The sequence below is a fragment of the Anneissia japonica genome, unplaced genomic scaffold (genome assembly GCF_011630105.1).
Source record: "Anneissia japonica isolate Jap-2015-1 unplaced genomic scaffold, ASM1163010v1 scaffold4988_len2956909_cov206, whole genome shotgun sequence".
Classification (NCBI taxonomy): Eukaryota; Metazoa; Echinodermata; class Crinoidea; order Comatulida; family Comatulidae; genus Anneissia; species Anneissia japonica.
Window position 1 is genome coordinate 574,424 of NW_022696345.1, and position 23,441 is coordinate 597,864.

A 23,441-nucleotide genomic window follows, 5' to 3' on the forward strand; every position below is an offset into this window, starting at 1 on the left:
AATAAAGTTCTAACATTGTTTATTTAGTAAATTGCAACATTGCTTACGTGTTGAAAGCTGGTAAACTATATTTCAATATTGTTTACGCATTGATTATCAGCTCGACGATCCAGCCTACGATCATTGCAAAGCTAATTAAAATAACAATGACCTTCGTAGTGGTTCGTAGCTACGTTCCAAACGGTACCTACGAGCAGGCTACGAGTGGTTACGCGCAGATACGAAGCGATATTTCCTGCCTGTACTGTAAGTCAATGACTTGGTAGTTTTTGCTGTGCCTAATTCAGATGTGGCTTTCATCAGAAATACAATTTTCTTCTAGCTTTTTGTGGAATCTTCCTGTCAGTTTGAGGCATGTTTGTGTAGGAGTGGTACGGAAGTTAGTACCAAGGTTTTCCTCAATACTTCCTGCATATTTGTGTGTGGATTCCCTATCACACTTGTCTTGTGTATTTTTTTGTCAGCTTTTCATTTGGTTGTGGGATTTGCTCATGCCCTTTTCTACGAACTTGTTGTGCAAACCATAGTTCTATATTTTATGAGTAAAATAGCCATAATGCATAATGTATAAATACTTAGTTGGAAAGTAAATGAAATATAAATTTTGATAAATTTATGAACACTATTGTCTTCTTTACATTCCAGTTTTTACTTAGACATAGAAAGTCCTTTTAATCGAGGGTGGTCTTTGTATAAAAGCCTCTTTATAACGCTGCTATACATTTTGTATCTGGTCATGAAGTATGCAATATTAGTCACATTTATGTACAACTTAATAATCATGTATATGATGCTCTACATCATAGCCGGTCATAGGAGTTAAAGTATATTAACATTTTTACTACAGTAGGCATTAAAATGAATGATTGCTGAACAAAATAATAAGCACTTTCTATTGCGTACTTTGTGTTTACCCTGTTCAGTTAGCAGGTTTAGCTTTTATTATGATGTTAATATATCTAATTAAAAGATTACTTAAAGACGACGATATTTTGATGTTGTATAGCGGTTTCCAATTGCATTTTAGTGTTAACCTTATGGTCAGATATTTGAATCGCACATTTACTCTACCATTCTTGTTCAGTCTTGCTTAGATTAGACACTTCAACTGACAGGCTGTAAAGTGTTTCACTCTATGTTTCAGTGGCGTCTGTAAGCTTCTGATTGTTGTACGGTGCTGCAAACCACTGATTGGCTCGTTGGGAAGGTCCTGCAAAAGTGCTCTGTTGTGCCTATTCCATAAATAATATGTGGTGGTTTGTTATAGCATTGTATGCTATTGAGTGTGTGGGCCTCCTATAATTTTAGCATGCGTTATTATGTCAGGCCTGGTTATATAGTTCTGTACTCAACATGGTTTTTAGCTTTAGAGTGTTTACTTGGCCTAGAAATAACTTTCGGAGCTCAATGATGTGTGAAGGATACAAACGAGATCTGCTGAGTTGCATATACGTGTTTTATAGTAATAAGGTGTGTATTCAAATGATATTGACTTACTAATACTATTCTTTATTGTCGTACACAATTATGAACATAGCTTTGCAAATTTACACAAGTGACGAGCAAGCTACATCGCTGAATGCTTATTTGATACCAGTGATGCTTTTCCATAGCAACGCATCAGTAACGGTCCACTGGTCGTTTGAGTTTTTTTTTGTTTCATTGTTCAGCGAGTAATTAATGAAAGTCCACTTGCAGAATCATGCAAAAGATGTATCAGAAGTTGAAAGGCAAAATTTCATTTAATCGCTATGCAGTCGCTACGAATTTGTTTTGGTTGCCACGGTTATGTGCTTGGTAACTACCTACTGTGTGCACGTCATTGAGAATTGGCCGTATTGATTATGTTCTCACTAACAGAGTGAGTTGTAGTTATTCATTTTGCCTGTGCCTTAAACACAATCAGCAGAAGATTAATTGCATAGACAAGAAGACATTCCTAATAATAAAGGCCAAATACAGAATAATTGTGTTTCCCGTCGCCTCCCTTATTCTTTTATCCACTGCCTCTGTTTTTTCATACGTTAAAGCGAGACAAGTGCTTCAGGTAGAAATTAATTGAGGGGGGCCTTTAGTGTCTAACTCAAGATGCGTGTATTGATACTGTATAATGCATTGTGGTGATATAATAATAATGTAAAGATTGGACTCATAAATACTTTTATATTCATTTAACCCAATATTTTTCTCTTACTAGAATTTTCCCCTAAAATTTGTCGCACAGGCTAGTGTGACAACAGCCCAATCATAAAATTTTATTTTTATTTGATAAAGAGTGCAAGGATTGTGAAACTAAGTATAAATGGACCAAACTATGTAAAAAGCCTTCAGAAATCCAAGCATAGGTCATGAGTTTCAGTGTGCCTTGGAAGAGCCATATGCTACTGCATGTAAGGACGTATGAATATTTGTTTTATAACCAGATTTTTCTAAATGATAATAAACATGGGTTAAAGTGTTAAAACTTTTTTTTTATATATGTTATTATTATTTATATATATATATATATAATATATTTATATATATATAGATATATAGATTATATTTAATGTAATACAAATAGGGTTTTTAATTACAAGCTATTAATCAACAAGTCACATTTTAGACAAGGAAATTACCAGGTAGCCCTTCCTGTTTTACTATCCTCTGTATCCTGGACACATGTAATGTTTCAACCAGGTAAATTAGAAATTATCTTATATTTTAAAATAAAATTCTGACTGATTTATGTAATTTCTTGATAGAAATATTAGCAAGTGAATATATATCGGCAAAAAGCCAAAAAATAGTTAATATAGCATTTGTTTGTATTCGGCAATAAATTATACAGTGCTTTATTGTCTCTTACTATATTTGATTTACATTAGTGTAAAATGTTTGGTGGGCGTGTAGTTCACTTTGTTTTATTCTCCGTGATTTATAACATGTTTACATCAGAATGTGTGTTGGCATTTGTTCTATAAATTCAATCTGTAGCATGCATATATCTGGTTGTTTTTATTTAAAAGTTTGCCTTGCCTAGGCTAAAGGGTTTGCATCTGAATGCGGTAACTGTAGGTATTGAGTAAGTAGCAGCATTGTAATCATTGCAGGCAGAACTCTTCTACTCTAATTTGAAATTCATACATCATGGATGTAGGGACAACCTCAACAATCTCACCTACATCATTACAATGCATGCCAACTATTAAATACCATTTTCACAAAATTGCAAGCAAATTTCACATGAATTGATAACAGATTTAGCTTAACTTCATATATAGAAATTGGTGATTGATTCTATAATTTATGGATTATAAAAAAATAATTAACTATTTAATGCTGAAACCATCTGAACCACTTGTCTATTTCAGTATTGTGCATGAATATTAGATTCTACTTGCATACTGTATACTTAATTGAGAAAGGCGTGTTTTAAATCTAGAGAATTCTGCTAATACTGCTGTGAAGTGCATACACATTGGCATGCTATTGTTGAATCGTACAAAAACATTCAAATAGTGTTTTATTGAATTTTCGTTTCATTTGAAGTTGATTGAGGAAGGAATTTTAAAAATGTTTTCCAAAGGAACAGGCATCAATGAAAAAATCAATTACAGTTATTCAAATTTGGTTTTTGGCTGGTTATAGATAGTTCAGTTGAGAAATCAAAAAGTTTTAGGATTTTGGTTTAGAATTCCCTCTCAGAATACTTGGAGTGGAGCTATAGCTTGGCTATCAAGATACTTTTTGACAACTATACTTAACATGGAAGGCATTCCTATATGAAATGTTATGTTTCTATATGCTCTTATGTGTATTGAATGGTGTGCGTTGCAATTAATAGTGAATATAAAAATACTGTATCCTGTAACTGAATTCATATCTTTTCATCTTATTATAGTTCAATATATTCACTATCATCATCTTCAATTTCATCATAAATTTTTTTTGTGACATCATTTCCTGTCAAGGTCGTATTTACTTCCTTATTGGCCTCAAGTGTTATAACCATAGATCCATGTTAGTATTTTGAGCAGTACAGGTTATTTTTGTTTGCATTATTTTATAAAAAAGATTTGTAATAATAATAATATAATTGTTGACTTATATAGCACATATTGTAGAGACCTAAGCGCTAAGCATCATTATCCCCGGTCACTGGATCAAGCACATGGAACATACACCCTTGGGAGAGTTCCAGGATGATGCAGCTGTAATCAGCGCATGGTTGTGTTTGAACCCTTCCAGCTACCCACTTATACTCCTGGGTGGAGAGACAACCGTAGATAAAGTGCCTTGCCCAAGGACAAAAGCGACTTGTATAGCGAGAGTTTCGAGCCCCCAACCTCAAGGTTGGAAGTTAAAGCCACAACCGATGTGCCAACCACTTTTAATGTGCTCTGACATGCAAATATCGCTTTCATTTTGATCTTAAAACATTGTACAGTAAACCAGGAAGTGTTTGAAACATAGAATGAGACACACCAGTATATTTTGTGTTTCTTAGTGAGTGACTGAGCAATGAAACTGAAACTTTTTAAGAATCTAGTAGTTTGGTACATGAGTTGTTCATGATTTGTAGAAATTATATAAATTGAATTAAAGAATATGACTGGAAGTTTGAAACTAACTACCAGTTAGTATCCTCAGTACAAATAAATTCCGTCTACAGTAAATGTGAAAACCGAAAGTTGATAAACACTGTATTACCCTCTTTGTTTATTTCAGGATGCCAGAAAAGCTGTCAACGATACATCCCTATTTACAGTAACACAGAGCCTGGAAGTTGTAGGACGCATACAAATGAGAACCAGGAGAACACTTAGAGGTCATTTGGCCAAAATATATGCTATGCACTGGGCATCTGATTCCAGGTATCTTTCAAATTTTTTTCAGTTACAACGTTCTTTCCTTAATAATCGGTAAAAACAATTTTTTTGTACCGTTTATATCCAATTATTTGAAATCTAAATTCCCTTGACAGAAAAAAGAAACATAAAAGTTATTAAAATGTAATTAGAATCAAATTGATTAATCTATAAAATATTCTGAGAACAATGAAAAGAATACCAGCTAAAAAAACAGAAACCAGCATCGTATTTGCCAGCAAAAATCAGCATGAAAGCAGTAGCGAGTCTTGCACATACGAACATCCAAGGAAGTGAATTTGTCAATACATAAGCACATATAAGGTCAAATAAAATTAATTGCTAGTTTCACATCAATGCCCTCATCAAATGTTGAAGCCTCATGAAAAAATTTTCTATTTGCTATTTTGAAAAAAAAGAAACGTTCATTTTTCCATGGACAATAAAAAATAATGACTATCTGAAAGAATGATGCCAAGCCAAAAGAGGTGGGAACATAAATGGCAGAAATATACTACTAAGATTCATTTCCCTTCTTTTATTTAAAAAAAAAATCTTTTTACTATTTAACCAGCCTGTTAACCATTAGTATATAGGATAGTAAAAAGCAAATAGTAAATACCCTCACCAAAAAATAATTTCAAATCCCACATGTGAAACTAACAGTTAAGTTTATTTGGCCTAAACATTTCCTACCATGTACTCTAATTATTATCATATCTTAAGAACTTTGTACTGTAACCAAAAGGAAAAATGCTATTCGAAATGCCCATTAACATAACATTAATAACATTAGTCTTAATTATTAATCCAGTAAACACATAAACAGCAGATCAATGTTCCATCTAATGGATTAGGTAATTAAGCCAGTTATGTTGCTAAGCCTAATGCCTTACCTCTAAATCCTCGGTTCACAATGTGTGGCTTAGAACCAGGCATGCTAATGAGCGTAATGGTCATGGCCTTATTTTGTGAACCATATTTTCTATTAATTTGATCTTTGTTCCTAGTTGCAGTGAAATGTAAATAGTGGAGCTTTTAGTGCACTGCTTTAATATGCACACCGTCCCTTGTTGCCATTCTTTTCTTGGCAAATTACAAGTGGTTTTTAAGCGATGCCCTATAGGATCTATTATTAATTTGCAGGCTGTATCCATGTTTCTATAATTGAAGAAAACATCATCATTCTGAGCTGTACGCTATAAAGTATGAGTAGTTGCGATTTGATCTAGTAATTGTGATATTCAATATCTACTTTCATATGTAGTGTTTATTTAATTGTTTATGGAAATTAAAGTGGCCTTCGGACAATGCAGTAGGTGTAATCGCTAACATTTTACTCTTTTTTTTTAGTAATTATAAAAAGCTTGCTATACAACTAAATCATTTAACAGAAAACATTTTTATGTGATCAGGTGGTAATATTTAAAACCTTCATATTTTATTTTAATACTTGTTACCTTTCGTTAGTTTCTGTTTACCAGGGAAAAAAAAAAACACCTGTACATTTTTGTATCACTAATAAAGACAGAGGAAGGTATATTGATTACTTGTAGATATTAAAACTGACTCCATGAAAAAATTAAAATGAACACAACTAATCCTCAACAATTACCATGGCAATGCTAATATGTAAGATTATTAAGTCCATATTTTTATTGTTATGTTTTTCCTAAATATTGAATAATAATTTACATATCTGATACCATTTTAATAATTAACGCTATGTCAATGCTATTAGAGGTCGTCGTGCTAATGTGCTGTTCTAACAAATATACTGGACAAGCAGGATACTTGGTCGAAAGCATTGCATCCTTTGATCTAAAGGACATGACAGCCAAAATTGCTCTCAAGCCCTCTCGGTCAAGAGCCTAAAACGCCAAATGTGTGGGTGGGGACGTAGTGCCTTTAGGTCATTCTCCTCTCGCGCTCATGGAACAGAATTAAACATGACAGATTTGTAACGCATTTAAACCACCTCAAATGGATCGCTAAATTTTGGTTCCCTGTTGAAATGGGAAGCAATGCTTAGTGTTATGGTACTAGTGACTGTTGATACAACTTTGGTAATATTGCCTTTTTAAAAAGTATCTCCTGTTCACATTTCTCTTGTCTGAATTTCCCCTTGGTTGACTGTCAATGTCAACCTAAGAATTCTATGGTATTAAGTTAATGGAGAGAATTCTTTGCATTACTTCAATGTAATTATTGTAAAATTAATGGAATTCAGATAAAAGTCATGGAATATCATAGCTTTGAATATAAAAAATTTATATTTGATGGTGTTTTTTTTTTTTTTTACCTATTTTCAACATAATAATGGTTTTGTTTTTTGTTTCATTCAGTGATTGTAGAAACCTAGTAAGTGCATCCCAAGATGGTAAACTTATTGTTTGGGATTCCTATACAACCAACAAGGTAAGAAATATCTTTCTCATTACTCAGTGTCTATATTAATTTTGAATATTCATGAGTTTGATAAATTAATATAAATACAATTTCATGCTTATGAGCCTTTTTTCACTATTGTTGAAATTATATAACCAATTATACTAGGTCCTCCCTTTATAATGCCTTCAACCATTATTTATAATTCTTTTAAAATAATGGGGACAACAATTGTAAAGGTCTGGTTGGGAGTATTGGCTTATGCATGTAACCAAATGAAAATGAATTTGGACTATACCATTTTAAACATGTGTAATATAATGCCATTATACTTGTGTTTAAACATGTGCAATTGTGTTGATGAAATATGATGCTGCTTCTAATAGAGATATGCTTGTCTCTGTCAAATTAATTTATGTCAATAGGTAAAATTTTATGATCAAGGTTTTTTATTTACCAATAGAATATTAAATCAATCGTAGATTAATATTGCACCATTGAATAAGATGAATTATTTATTTAAAACACTAAATTTCAAATATCTACTTGGGTAGACCTTCCAAAATTTGATTTCTGAAACTATTACCTTTCAGAAGATGAGACCTTCCGAAATTTCAGATTTCTGTGGAACTATTACCTTTCAGAAGATATGCACAGTAACATGTTTCTGATTTTTTGAAAAACACTCCAAAATGTCAAATTCAAGTTTAAATCTCATTACTTTATATCTTTTGAATGGCATTTCATAACGGATACTTCCTAATAAATGTGTCTTTAAAATGTCTTCTTTTTTTTTTTTTTTAACTCCATAGGTGCATGCAATTCCACTTCGTTCTAGTTGGGTAATGACATGTGCCTATGCACCTTCCGGCAACTTTGTAGCTTGTGGTGGCCTCGATAACATCTGTTCAATTTATAGCCTGAAAACCAGGGAAGGCAATGTCAGAGTTAGCAGAGAACTCCCTGGTCATACTGGTGAGTACCTGTACCTCTTCACTACCTCTGTTACATCCTATGCAAGTCTGGTCTCAATATTAAGTTTTGAAGGTTTGCATGGCAAACTGACAATAATAATTAATGCTTTCAGTACACCATGTGATGTATCCTACAAATCTCAATTGATGATATTTGGCTCTGAGAAGATGTTTTGATTATAGTACGCCTAAACACTAACCATTTTTAGGGGAAGATGCCTTTCCCTCAAGATAAAATATGTTTGTTAGATGTGATAATGAGGGGTTTGGAGGACGAAAAATTAAGATGCAGATGATGATGCAGTTTTCGCTAACGAGATAATGGCACTAGGGATGCAGATGTGAAATAATAAATTTTAATCCCCTTCAAAAGAGAAATATAGTACATTACATTTGAAAGAAAATATAATGCAATTCTAACAACTTTCTCATGGTCTTGTTTTGTCCAATGGTATGATAGTCTCCTAAACCTGTCCCAATGCTGTCATGCCTTTCTTATAGCCATCATGCTATTTTCCTGTTTTCAATCTTGACGCCCGTCTTATTTGCCATTAATTTGTTTTAGCTTCACATAGACTTTGACCTATTATTAATATCATTATGCTTTAAACTCATAACAATTTGTTTGCAAAATCTAGATTGATTTTGAAAAATGTTTTAATTAAATTACAAAATATGAGTAGGCATGTAATAAAATGTGTATCATATACATGCTTAACACCATAACCTTTCTAATTTTATGTTTCAGCATTATCCCCTTAGCATAAATTTTAATCAGTGCCATGATTATTGCACATGGATAAGCCAGTGATCCATTGTCTGACATAGATAAACTTGGCAGTGCTATTGAAAAACAAAATAATAATGTTCATCCACATCTTGCTGTTCTTCCTCTCCTGTTCCCATCCAATTTTCCAGTATGACATAATGCTGATGACCCATTGTCCTCTTTCATCTTTCAGCATCCTTTTCTCTTACATCCTTCTTTTTTTCACCTGTTTTTTTTTAATGTGTTTTTTTTATTGTTTTTTTTTTCCAACATCCTGTTCATTAGCCTGATCTTTATGCACATCCTTATCTGCATTCTTGTTCTTGTCATACTTCATCGACATCCTGTTCATTAACCTCTTCATCTTCCTCTGTATCCCTGCTCTTATCATTTACTTAGTCAAGAACATTATGTTCATCAACCTCATCATCTTTATTCTCATCTACATCCTTGTTCTTGTCATTTACTTTGACATTCTGTTCATCAACTTCATCATCTTCATCCCCTCTGCATCCTTGTTCTTGCCATTTATTTTGACCTTCTGTTCATCAACCTCATCACCTTCATCCCCTCTGCATCCTTGTTCTTGTCATTTACTTCATCAACATCCTGTTCATCAGTATCCTTGTTGGTCTTAATGCTTAAATTGAATCTGGTGTAATCCTGGCCATGATAAACTTGTAAAATAAAGTCCAAAATTTTTGTAATGTTATATAAAAAAATGTAATGAAATTTTAACTTTCCGAATGAAAATACTTTGTAACCGAAATGGCTTTTTTCTCTTCTCACAGTGGCCTTTGGGATATTGAAACAGGCCAGCAAACCACATCCTTCACTGGCCACACTGGTGACGTAATGAGCCTCTCCCTCGCACCCGATTGTAGAACATTTGTTTCAGGAGCTTGTGACGCTTCTGCAAAACTGTGGGACATTCGAGATGGCATGTGTAAACAAACGTTCACAGGCCACGAGTCGGATATCAATGCCGTTTGCGTAAGTTTACTGTAGTTTGTTTATTTGAGACAAAATAATGTGAATTGTGTTATGACTAACATGGGATAAAGAAGAAGATAAGCTACCGATAGCTTGATTTGAGGTACCTTGTATGTATTTTATTGAGGGAGCCCCAAATGTTATTTCTCTGACTTATTAGAATAGCCACATGTAAATAATTTAGCATCATTGTGATAATGCTCCTTATAGGCTGTGGGAGAGAGTAATGGGAGATGAAACATCTGAGTGAGATTAATCCTAATTACTTTCATGATTTAATCAAATCCATATTTTGCTATCCTATATTGCAGTTCTTCCCAAACGGCAAAGCATTCGGCACTGGTTCTGACGATGCTACTTGTAGGCTTTTTGATATTCGCGCGGATCAAGAATTGGCACTCTATTCTCATGACAACATCATCTGCGGTATCACGTCCGTGGCCTTCTCAAAGAGTGGTCGTTTGCTATTGGCCGGTTATGATGATTTTAACTGCAATGTGTGGGACTCAATGAAAGGTGAACGCGCTGGTAAGTCAACAGTTTTTCTCATTAGTAATACTAATACAGCATGGTGTCTTGATAACCCATCCAAAAGCAAAGTGAGACCTGAGAGGAGAGAAAAGACATACATACTATATGATTAAAAATACTGTATCAAATTTTATCAAAATTTGCATGTCTAAATTATTGTTGCACATTCTGTGTACATTGGAATAAGTTTCATAAAACATGTTAAACCATAGTTTTTACCATTTACAAGTTAAAAATAATATGTATGTGGGAAGTTTGATATTTTCTAATTTTTTGTATGTTTTTAAGTTGTATAACTATGGGCTGAATCAATGGAAGACTCGCTCTGAAAGTCATTAATTTTTGAATAGTTTAAACTTCTTATTGGGAAATTAATAAATTGAAACAGTATTTCTACAACTGAAGCCTCGTGAGATTTGGTTTATCGAATGCCATTTAGTTTATTCCATCATCTCATAATTCTCTACTGACAATTGATATTTTTCGTTTTTCAGGAGTCCTTGCAGGTCATGACAATCGGGTTAGCTGCTTGGGAGTGACAGAAGACGGAATGGCCGTAGCCACAGGCTCATGGGATAGTTTCTTAAAGATATGGAATTAATTGGACTTGCCCCCTCCCTTCTCACTAGCAATTGTATTATATTTAGCCTAACTCATTTAATACGATGGGTTCTGTCCTGCCCTCAAAATGTAGTGAATTGTGCTAAAATGGGCTGAATAGGAGGAGACGTGAGTAAGTCAGGCCATAGTTGTCTTTGTCTAGTAGTGACACGGTGTACAAAAGCTCAAATTCAAACATTAAAAAAATCTTTGAAAAAAATAACGAAGAAAAAGACCTAGGAAAAAATTGTCAGTCGTTTTGAGTATGTTTTAGGCAATGGAATCTGTCGTGGGAGTGCAGCCGGTTCAATAGCCGGACTCTCTTGTTGTGTTCGCGTTTCTAATGAAGCGTTTCATTCTGGCACAATATTGCAAATTTCACAGGCATGTTTCAGATTAAGGAATTGACTTCTCCCAACACAACTGTTCTTGAACTCTTGTACAGCGCCCTCTACATATCAGACAGGAGCAGTGTTTGGGGCACAGCATGGGACAATATGGGTCAAGTGTGGTAGCCCATCGTGTAGTATGTGGCCATGACCACCCATTTTTATTGTGTTTGGCGCATCGGCGTGCACGCACAAACTTATCCCGAGTCCTCTGATCACTGTCGGGCATTGTGCGTGTAGTTTCACTGTTAGCCTTCTTGCATCGACGACTGTTGCTGATCAGAACGAGATTACAAGCTGTTAATTATATTGCTTGAAAACAAATCGTAGTGTGATCTTTCTCTGTGAGATTTACGTTCTAGACGTTAGTATAACTTAATAGTCTCTTTTTATCGGGTTTTAATGCGTCATGGAACACCGCTTATCACCCTAGTTTGATGTAAATGAAAATGAAAACTTTAACATGTTTATATTTTCTTTTGTCCCTCAAGACCTTTTTTTTTTTATTACCTTTTACTTATTTGTATTTTAAATATTTAATACACACTGGGTAATAATATTTGGGCCAAATTCTCTATGCCCGGACTTTAAGAGATTTTTGTAGTGATTCTGTTCACTGTTTACCCACCAAAGCATGGTATGTTATCCCTTGTACTGTACTTTACTCGTGTTTAGGCTAGCTAGACAAATCCTGTGTGCGTGTAAGTTATCGTGGACATGCAATCTTATAGTCGCACATTTCAAGTTTTTCGCGATTGGCAGAAGTGTAATATATTTGTCAATCGGGGAAGTGGGCTACGTCCATGTTGGGGGAAGAAAAGGAACTCTGCACCTTAATTATATCTCTGGAAATGTTTATTCTGTTTGTCTTAGTAGTTAGAGAATCGATGTGATTTTTTTAAAATGTTAATATGTTTGAAAAAAATATAAGAGCAGTTACCAATTTGACTGCCCTAAAAAATTTGTACATCCTGTACATTTCAAAAGCATTTGTGCGGAGATATTATATGGGTACTAATGAATTTTCATCCCTGTTTGATTAGATATAGAACTTATTTATCAAAGCAAGTTAATTTATCTTGTAACAATAGTTGACAAGAACCCATTAGTAAATCCTTAAGGGAGCAGTATACAGATTTGAACCAGCGACAAGATACATGGTGCCATTCTATCAGACCATTGCATGGATTTTTACTGGGTTTATTTTGTTCTCTCTCTCTTGGACTCTTTGTGTTTTAGAAGGTGCTAAAGAATCATAAAATTGACTTGTTTCATTTTTCCAATTGAGCACATTATGAATCATGTTTGACATTATCTTAGTTGGACCTCTTTAATTTCTGTTTTGATTGGAAATTGTATATATTATAAAATATATTGAGAGCAATGATGATAGAAACTCTTGCAACAATCGGTGGACAATGCAGCAACATTTTCGTTGAAGTAATTATTCCCGCAAACCTCATCCACACTTTGAGGAGGTTTGTTGCTCGAGTTTCTTTGTCTTGGAAGAAACACTGCACAACAGACCCCAATGCTGATTTGGACATGTGTTGGGAAACTAAACCACTTTTTATTTGTTTTTGCTTAATGTTTCTTGTTGACTTTTAAATTAATTGTATATTGATCTCTGCTCTCTATAATCATTACAGTTTATAATCACATTTTTACCAGGTATTTTTTTAATGTTATTCAATATAGATTTTTAAATTTTTGACCTCGGTATCTAATATTTTTCATTTTGAGCAAGTACGCAAATCATTGAAAATTTAGTGGGTAATATTCACAACATTTGACATCCCGTAATAGTGGATGCCTGTTGCTATTTGTTACACTTCTTTATGTTTACCAAGTAGCTAGAAAGCAATTTATTAAATATATAACGGAGGTTTACCACTAAGACTCAGTAGAATGATATACAATTGCCTAAATAATGTTGACAATCGCTGTATATCATTGTATCATGATGTGATTTCTTTTATATTCTCAATCATAATTATATATTAAAATATACATAACCCATGGGTGACGGATTTATTTAAATGCAAAAATACAATATCCGATTTCGACGAAAGAAGTAGATTGATTTGCGTTCAGTAACCAAGTAAGACACAGTTTTTATCTGTATAAGGGTGCATTTCACGATAAGAATGAGTAGGCATTATAGGGCATCTTATGTGAATATTTTATAACATAGATTTAAAAACTCAAACTTGTTCGTTATGATTTGATGTAGTTGTAGGGAAAACAGTTGATTTGATTGCGATATTTACTGGATTATCTCTGTGAGACCTGTGCAACTGGTTCCCGCTTGTTAATCACCGACAAAAACGTCATTCAGAAATATCGCATAAATATATATATATATAAATAGATGTTTGAGAGATGTCACAGACATGTCAAGGAAATCATGATATCATATTTTGTTTCAAGTTCACCATGTTGATTGTTTTTTATGTTTGCCTCGTTTCGTCAAAAGGAAGAAAAACAAAAAACCAAAACCGGATGCGATTCCAGAGGGAACTGCTTCACCAGAGACACAATGATGACATTCCGATTCAAAAACTCATGATTTGGTAGCTTGTGTACTGGCATGAGCCGTCATTTTTGTTGTTCTTTACCCCTTTGAATATTTTGTAACCTTTGAAAGAGGGCTATAATAGAGGAATGTTTAGTAAGCATTGTGATAAGATGCACGAATCGGTCAAGCATGTAAGGGACGGTGCGTTTGATGTCTTTGTTTTCATGTCAGGGGTGGGGGATTATTAATGACAGAGTATTTGAATGATGTATTGTATTGAACTGTTTGCCATCCCAGAGGTGAAAATTAGACCAGACAATTTTCATCACTTGGCTCCAGAGTATGTGCATATTGTTATCTGAAATGCGCAGTTCAATAATATTCATGAGAAGAAATTATCATGATTGACTTTGTATTGTAATTGGTGCATATTATCAGAATGCAAAGTTCATTAATATTCATGAGAAGAAATTATGATGATTGGCTTTGTACCGCAATTGGTGCATATTGTTATCAAAATGCACAGTTCATTAATATTCATGAAAGGAAATTATCATGACTGGCTTTGTAGCGTAATTCCATTATCACAAGTAAAAGATACAGTATTCCATTTTATAGATGAAAGTAGTAGATTAGTCACAACACTTGATAGTTGATACTTTTAAAGGTTCCATTCTGCTTCACATGTTCTCTTGGTGTATAACTTTTGAATTGTAGGAAATTAGGTCATGAATAACCATGTTGTCATGTATTATCTACAGTATTTACTTGGTGACAAAATGGGGCGGAGCTTCAATAAGCCACGCCTTTTTTGGGGGTGGTGACTCTATGAGCCACATCCCACTGGGGCAAAGCTTTTAAGTCACATTCCCACTCTGGAGAGGAGCTTCATTGATCCCCTATTGGGTGGAGCTTCAATGAGCCACATCCCATCTTTGGGGGTGGAGTTTCTATAAGCCACGCCCCTTCTTTTAGTCTTTTTCTCACGCTGATTTTGTAAGTTGGTAAAGCTAGCTATCTTAATGTGTAAGGTGTTTTTGTGTATCGGACACGGATAATATTTAGTAGCCTCTGTGACGTGTGGTGCTGCAGGGCCATTCTTAAGACATGCGCACCTATCGATACATCTTGTGGACTTATGTATGATGTGATTAATTTGTCAATAAATGTTCCCACAGTAGAAAATGCCGTCAAGTTTTGCATTCCCTTACAAAGCTCTATGCACACTACCAAATTTTGTGGTATGCCCATATTTGGGTGTAGTATGTCCATTTACGGTAGCGCAACAGCTGTGCCTCTCACTGGTTAAAGCCAGTGGTTCCATGAAGTGCCTCGAGATCACCAATTATTTTTGTATATTAATGCTTGCGGTACACTAAAGATAACTGTTGTTGGTTGAGAATGTCTCGACATTTCGAATGAGTGGCTTCATCGTCTTCAGGAGAATAATATAAATTTATTTTTGCCACAAATGTGTGGAGCTGGGCCTTTAAAAGAAAAAAGGTTTTAAAAATACATCTAAATATATCCTTAATACTTCATTAAAAATGCCAAAGCAGGTGGGTCTTTGCTCCTTAACCCAGTGCTCTATCTGCAGGCGCGGATCCAGCAGAGGGCCCTGTCCTGGACCCATTCCCCAGGGTAGTATGGCCCTGAAGAAGCCTTTGAGAGTGGGCTTGGACCTCTTTGGCGTCGCTGCCAGTATATGGGCACATCACACAAATTCTGTCTCTTATACACATCTTCAATGTGATTTTTTTGTGGCGTGGAGGGTCCAAAATTAGAAGTCATGTCCGGAAAATCTGGTTTAATGAGCTTTCTCTACCTAATTGTATTTTTGTGTTGATAATTATGGCCAGCTTACTTAAAGGAGAAATTTACAAGACAGTAGTAAAAACATGCAAACATAACTTATCGGAAGATGGGTTATAATACAGTAGTAATATTTTCTTTCTTTAAACACGGAGACACTTGAATCGCCCATGGGTGTTTTTCATCAAGGCCGTGCGAGGTCATATAGAATACGAAAAAACAAAATTATTGACAAAATTAAAAGAAAGCAACAAAAACACAGCATCTTAACTACCAGTAAAACTATCCCTTGCCAGACACAAGTTTGAGTATTTCCGAGTTTTGGGTTGATAATGAATGAAATCAGAAGTTATTAAGAAGACTTTGCTTGAAAATGGGAATGGATTTAGTGAGGGGAGGCCCTCTCTCTCCCCCCCCCCCCCACTTTGGAAAGTAAAAAAAAAATGGAAAAAAATAAAGAACTTTTGGAAAGTAAAAAAAAATGGAAAAAAATAAAGAAAGAAAAAGAAAAAAATGATCGCCCAAAATGCCTCAGAGGTTATTTTCGGGCATCTGGAACACAAAAATTTCAGATAGTGTTATCTCAATCTGCCCCACTTTCGGACATCTCTGGATCCACTCCTAGAAAAAATATGTATATTGCTTACGACTCTGGAGTTGTGACTATTGCTGGCCACATTGTGGCTTGAACATGGCCATTTGACATTGGAACCTTGTAGGATTTTATTACAATCAACTACAACTTTGTCATCAGGCAACCTTTGTCCCACACTGGAATTAGAGCATGTAGTTAAAAATCAGCTCATACCACTTCATTCCTCATCAATCACCTCAATACTAACCAACCCCCACACACACACACACACAATGAATATATGGATATATTCCACATCTGGTACATATACATATGTATACAGGGGCGTAGCCTGGTTTCATGCTGGGTGGGGTGTGTGAAAATTGAAAATGCGGAAATGGGGGTGCAAAAATTGAGAAAGCAGAACTAAATTTCTATTCCAACAAAAACTTAATCATCATTTTTAGTATTTTATCTCACTCCTACGGGGAAGGGCGTCCGCACCCCCTCTCCCTTCTCAGCGTACGTCCATGGTATATTGTATACTGTATGAGCTATAACAAGCGCTCACTCAATGTACAGTAGCTTTTTTTTCTGCTTGATAAGTGATGGAAATAAAAACAAAGTGCATACAATAAATTAGCAGAGCTTATTAAACTTTATTTTCTTGAGCAAACCATCATATTTCATATTTAAAATCAAACTTTCAAATATGACACAGTAGATCCCTTATTAAGGGGACACCTTCGGAACCAAACAAAGCTTCCCCATTCTGGGGACACTAACCAAAAACGTGAAATTGTCCCCCTTATAAGGGGTTCTTTTGACATATTTTCATACAATGGTAACACAGATGGTAAGTTACGATATGTAATTAAAACTACAAAAGTTGTATATGTTCCCAAAAAGCTTTTCCTGATTCGAGTGCAATGTTAATGACCAAATTGGATTGAAGATGAGATTGAATAGAGTAATGACTAAGAAATTAGGGTGCAGGCTGTTCGGTATAGATTACAATCCTATATGAAAATACACAAAAACGAAATCATGATGGTTAATCGTCAAACTTGACAAGACTATATTCCAGTGTCCATTCTAAAGATTGAGAGGAAAAAAATCTGGTTTTTAATGTTAAGTTTACTGCTCAAAAACTGTCAAAATATAAATGTGAATGATGTTTTTCCTATTTTGATACTACTGTAGTTGTTTTGATAAAACAAAAGGTGTCCAAGTTTCCTTAATAGGGGTTAAATTGTATTGATTTGACCCTTTTGCACTCTTGGAAAGTGTCCAAGTCCCCTTAGTAGGGGTTGGCCATAGTGTTAAGGTATATTCCTCTCATTTCACGGAAAAGTGTCCCCTGAATAGGGGTGTCCCAAAGGAGGGGTTCTGCTGTATAATGATATCCTTTTTTGATATACGTAATATACATATGAAGGAGTTTTTATGTTCGTAAGAAAAAATCCCACAAAATCGACAGGATTTAAATTTAGGACCCTTAGATTGAAAGCAAGCATCTTAACACAAGCATCAGAAGCACTCCTAGTTTGCTTTTAAAAAATACTCAAATGTTGGAATAGTGTTTAACTAACCTCTTAGATAATTTAAACATAATTTATAGGTATGTACAACTAAATTTTGATCCTCAAAATCCTGCACCATAGCCAGTCTGCAAAAACAAATGCAATATAGAAGCTATTTGCAATCGGTAAATAATCTACCGTATCACCCTATAGCAGTATACCATTTTTCTGAAGATCAGGTTAATGTGGCTCTACATTTTCTAGAAATGTTCACCCATATCTCTCTTTTGAAAAAAAAAAAATCACTTAACTATTGTAATACTATGACAAAATCTGCCAAAGGAATTAAACCTAGTTAATATCTACTGTATACACTAGCTACTGGTTGACATCTAAAGTATTATAAATATATAATATATTCATTACGCCTCAAAAAATGTACTGGGACTTCTAAAGAAGCCAATGCTTCTATGACTCGGCGAGCCAGAAGTCCCAAACATTTAAATTACAAAGAATAAAGACAATACAAGAAAAAAAAAATCACAAAAAGATAAAATACAATAAAGACTAAAATATTGAAATTGACCATAATGTTTTAAATTAGTTCACTGTTATATATTATATATTCTAAATTTGCTTTAATTGGATTTATTATAAATTCACTTTATAAAAAATATGGAAGTAACATATGATGCCAATTTTGCCGTTACTTTTTCATATACTGTTTTACTAAACATGCATTTATTATCGATCCTTACAAAACGTTTTTTTAAATTAAAGTAGTAAACAAAAATCACCATAAGTTGTTTAATTACTTAAGCCTTGTTACACTTGGCAGTGCATAGGCCATCAACCACATGTCTCCATCATAATACACGGTTCTGAGCATTTCGTTGCACCTCTGTCCAGTTGTAACCAGCAAATCTCACCTCCTTTTCCAGTTCTCTCCTCCAGGTGTTTTTGTTTTTTTGGCCATCCTCTATTTCTTTTTCCTTGTGGATTCCATGCAAGGGCTTGTCTCATTATGTTATCTCTTGGTTTCCTCGGCGCATGACCAATCCATTTCCATTTCCTTCTGCCAATCTCAGTTTTCACTGGTTCCTGTCCCGTCCTTTCCCAAAGGTCTTCATTTCTTATTTTTTCAGGCCGCCATATTCTGAGAATCCTTCTGAGACATTTATTAATGAATACTTTAATTTTCCTTATTATTTGACCAGTAGTGTCACCATGTTTCACATTTGAGTTGAATATCTTTATCTATGTTACTGTGCTGATGTATCTTGCCTTCCACACTTTTGATAGTATATTGAATACCACTTGTGCCTTACCAATTAATATTTATATTGTATTAAACAACTTACCAAAGACAGATTGTTTAATATGATATAAATATTAATTAATAATTCCAGAAATATTATGCCCCACTTTTTGCTCACTTTTTCAAATATTTTAAATAAGCTGACATGAATACAGTATTGTATATACAGTTTGGATTAGCGCCCTCTACAGTCAATTATAGCATGCTGCCCACTTTTGGTAATGACCAATAACACATGCAAGAAGTACCATGGCAACAAGTGTGTGTAACAAATAATCCTGTAAATTACAGCACCAATAGAATTCATATTCCAGTCAGTCATATTAAAAGAACTTGTCAAATGACTTCTATTAACCAATTAGCAATCTCCATCAGTTACTAAATTGCACAGTACATACATAATAGGGTAAATGATGGGTGACAATTACATGAACATACTACTATCATCATGTGGAACATACAATTACAGTATTAGATTTTATATATATATATATTTTTTTATAGATTTTTTTAGTTTTTTGTTTTGTTTTTTGTCTGCATTTGCTAACTGAAGATACTTTTCTTTTGTTATTAATAATAAAAGATAATAAAGTTCATTCGTATTTCCTATTTTTTTCGTATAATTTTTCAAATAGTAATCACAACTTGATTATAATTATGGGCATGACCGCAGGAAAGAACAGTTTTAATTGAACATGGGTTGTTGTAAGGTGACATCAAATTAATCTACTTTAATTGTCCATTAATAAGGACAAAACCATCATGGATTGGATTAGATTAGATTTATTCGGTGTAAACATCAAGGATAGCCCACGAAAGTCTAAAAGAAGATTTATTTCCAGTGGGGTCCTTCTGGTGGTGATTGGGCAGTACCGAAAGGTCCACTGATTAATCTCAGATAAGATAGTATAATACGTACTCCAAGTATCGAAATGCACGCCATCATTTAGGGATTCAATATTTCAACATTAATTATGTCATCATCAGGATGACATCAGGATTAGGCAGTACACCTGGAGACAATCCTATACTCTTTTCCGAAGAGTGTACTGCGTTCTTTAACGTGCACATGGGCCATAGATGGTTAACGTCTGCTTAATTGTCTCATCCAAAAGATGGTGCGCTATTGTAACTTGCATTTCAGCCCTCCAGCTGAAACACAAGGAAAGCAGCATGGGAATTGAACCGCAGACCTAGAGATCTCCACAGTGGCTACCACCATTTTGATCATTTTCAATAAAAAAAAAATATGATACCGGTTGGAATTTATTTGTTGGACCTTCCCATACAATACAAGGGTCTTTAAATTTTTCTTGGAAACCTTAGTAGCTTTCCACTTTAAAATATTTACATAAAATTATTATACAATAAAAATTTTAATATTATATATATGTATAAATATTTTATATACATATATAGGTGAAATTTGTAGAATGCTGACTGTCTATAGCATATAAAAAAAATCCTTTCTTTAAATGAAAAATCTTTCACACTTATTTTCCTGGGAAAAAGTAGAGCTTCTTCCTTAACATTGTCACAGGAGCAGGCATCTGCTTGTGGCGTCCTTTTGTAGACTCGTATGCATGGGCAACTTTTTGGTTGACCTGGGGAATAGAAGACATTTTAAAAACATTAATTTTAAATTTAATATATCGTTAAATTAACAACCATTATGCAGCATTTCAAAGGCCACAATATGACATTTCAGGTAAAAAATAATGAGATCAAGTTGGTACAACACAATATTGCTTTTTACAACTTGCCAAGTCTACTCTACACAGAAGTATACCTACTCTTACAAAAGTGTCCCATCTTCCACAAATTTACAGTATTCTTTTATGTTTTTACTATACTCTATTATCAAATGTCTCCTGGAAGTCGGCGCTGATAGGTATCACCAGTGGCGGTGCACTGGGGGAATTTTACCCCCAAAAGATTTTCTACATATTAGTAGACAATCCACTTATAAAATCAATTAAATAAGCCTCTGAAACTCCTAAATTGCCATATTTTTTGGGGGCTTCTCCCCCTGGACCATTTTCGAGATATTTTGAACGACGACCGACCACGCCCACGCTCGGGCCACCCAGCATACTGCCCCCCTTAAAATTTTACCTTCCCCCCACCCCAGATTTCAGACCCTGACGCCACCACTGGGTATCCACCATGCACAGCACAATAAGATTAGATGTGTTTAGAAACCTCATTTCCTGGAAATGCCTTCTTCATACTTCCAACCCCTGAATGTTATGTTGTATTTTTGTTTATATTGTCTCAATAGCCCTACAGCATAACAAGAGTAGGGCAGACTGAGAGGGCAGACTTTACCATTGTCATCATGGAAAGCAAATCCTCTGTGCTTGCATGTGCCAGCAAAACTTCACACAAAGCCTGGATAAACCACGAGCCCCGCTCAGAGTTCCGCCATGACACGTAACCTGAAAGCAAGAAATTTGTAAACATTAGGGTGTGGAGTTGGTGGTTAACATTCATATATGGTAGCATTTCAGAAAAGATGTTTTGATATTTCTGTGAAGAATGGAGCTACATTTACACTACACGGTATCTTCATAGTGGACAAAAAGTCCGATATTGAGGCACGCAAAAACTATAGAGGGCGCGCTATATTTAAAACCCACTTGTAAACACGTAACTCGCTTTGAATATTCAATGTTTTTAATCAATCATTAGTACTGTAAATTCGATGATATTATTAAATATTCATGACCTACTCCTAAATTGGTCATGTGGGAGGAGCCTGGAACATATCGTTCAGAATAATTCATCATGGAAGTCTCTGTGGAGGCCGACGAAGGTAAGCCTATAATTTTCATGTTTTTGTAGTCAAATTTTCGGGTTTTTTGGCCGAAAAAGTACATAGTGTTATCCATCATTTTTGCAAAAATGCATTTGATGCATGTAATGCTTCATTACTAAGGAACAACTTGACAAATTAAAAAATTTTTGTAACGACTAGATTTTTTTCTATGATGGTCAATGTAACCTACATTTTCAGGCGAGTGCAAAGGCGTGTTGCGCATTCTATGGGGCCTAGCGCGATCTGCACGCGCAGGAACTTATGGTTAACGACGTTTCGTCAGCATAATTTGGATCATCGTAGGCCTAGCATAATAAGCGTGCATACAGTACAACAAATAGGCATTTATTAATTATGCGCCTGTTTAGGCCTCGGAGACCCCAATGTTTAGCCTAGCTAGGCCTACTAACTAGAGATATTTAATGTAGGCTAACAAACACAAATGTAGTTAATTATATATTATTATTATTATATTAATATTATTTTTCAGGATTTCCCTACCAACCAGAAGTTTGGCTACCACCACCAATTCTCAGGCAGGTACACATCAAGCAAATTTTAATTATATAATAAGTCAAGTGCAGTAATTAGTAGGCTTAGGCCTGAGGTAGCCTATTTTATTATGGTTTACATTATTTCGAGTGATTTTAAGGGGTTACTACTCAATTAGCTCCTTCATATAGACTAAACTGAGCTTTAAAATATTTAATAGAAAATCAATGCAATTAATCATAGTATATTAATATAATGTCATCAGTCAAATTTTTATTTACATAGAGCTTTAGTATTTCTTTTAATTGAAAACAATCACTATTTTGCTTATTCATGCAGGTATAGTTTATCTGGGTCTACCAATGGAAATTTATTCAAAATTCATATTGTTAAATAATTTTAATTCAATTCATACAATACAGGCTGTATGTTAGTACAGTATTATTTCAATACAGTTGTATTATTTTATTAACATATTATACAGTATTTATGTACAATATTATTTAATGACGTTGAATACTCTACAACAATTATTTTCTGATAATAAAAATTAAATGCACTTCTAGCATTCCATTTTTATATATAAACAGTTTATAATGCAATATCAAAATAGATATTCATACATTGTATTTTTATTAAATTTTAAAAGTTGAATATATTTAAAATGTACTAACAATTTTCTTGCAGGTGGAAATCACTTGATATGTTCTTTGGGAGAATACTGATTTCTAAAAAAGGATTATATTTGGATATTTCTGATAGGCTTCAATAGAACTTTCGAACTTGTGGAAGGCAATGTGGACCTGTTCGTCACACCCTATTCACTCAACAGACTCAAACCCATATGTCATCAAATAGACACAGCAACAGCATACTATATAATTAATGTGGA

At 34.3% G+C, this 23,441-nt stretch overlaps 2 protein-coding genes and 1 long non-coding RNA gene across 3 annotated transcripts in view; 2 read left to right on the forward strand and 1 right to left on the reverse strand.

Moving 5' to 3' along the window:
* Positions 1–15,197, forward strand: part of LOC117101793 (guanine nucleotide-binding protein subunit beta-1-like) — a 30,370-nt gene extending 15,173 nt beyond the window's left edge. Inside the window, exons 4-9 of the mRNA XM_033241868.1 lie at positions 4,711–4,856; positions 7,196–7,268; positions 8,051–8,267; positions 9,772–9,974; positions 10,286–10,502; positions 11,000–15,197. Of these exons, the coding sequence (XP_033097759.1) occupies positions 4,711–4,856; positions 7,196–7,268; positions 8,051–8,267; positions 9,772–9,974; positions 10,286–10,502; positions 11,000–11,106 (963 nt within the window). The 3' untranslated portion in view covers positions 11,107–15,197. The remainder of the gene's footprint in view (positions 1–4,710; positions 4,857–7,195; positions 7,269–8,050; positions 8,268–9,771; positions 9,975–10,285; positions 10,503–10,999) is intronic.
* Positions 15,198–17,037: 1,840 nt separating this feature from the next.
* The window catches only part of LOC117101794 (caspase-3-like), a 19,533-nt gene continuing 13,129 nt past the window's right edge, over positions 17,038–23,441 (reverse strand). The window contains exon 9 of the mRNA XM_033241869.1: positions 17,038–20,843. Coding sequence (XP_033097760.1) covers positions 20,733–20,843 — 111 coding nt within the window. The 3' untranslated portion in view covers positions 17,038–20,732. The remainder of the gene's footprint in view (positions 20,844–23,441) is intronic.
* LOC117101795 lies at positions 21,876–23,412 on the forward strand. Its single transcript, XR_004444325.1, has 3 exons — positions 21,876–22,054; positions 22,548–22,597; positions 23,237–23,412. It is a non-coding gene; the product is annotated as an uncharacterized LOC117101795 (long non-coding RNA).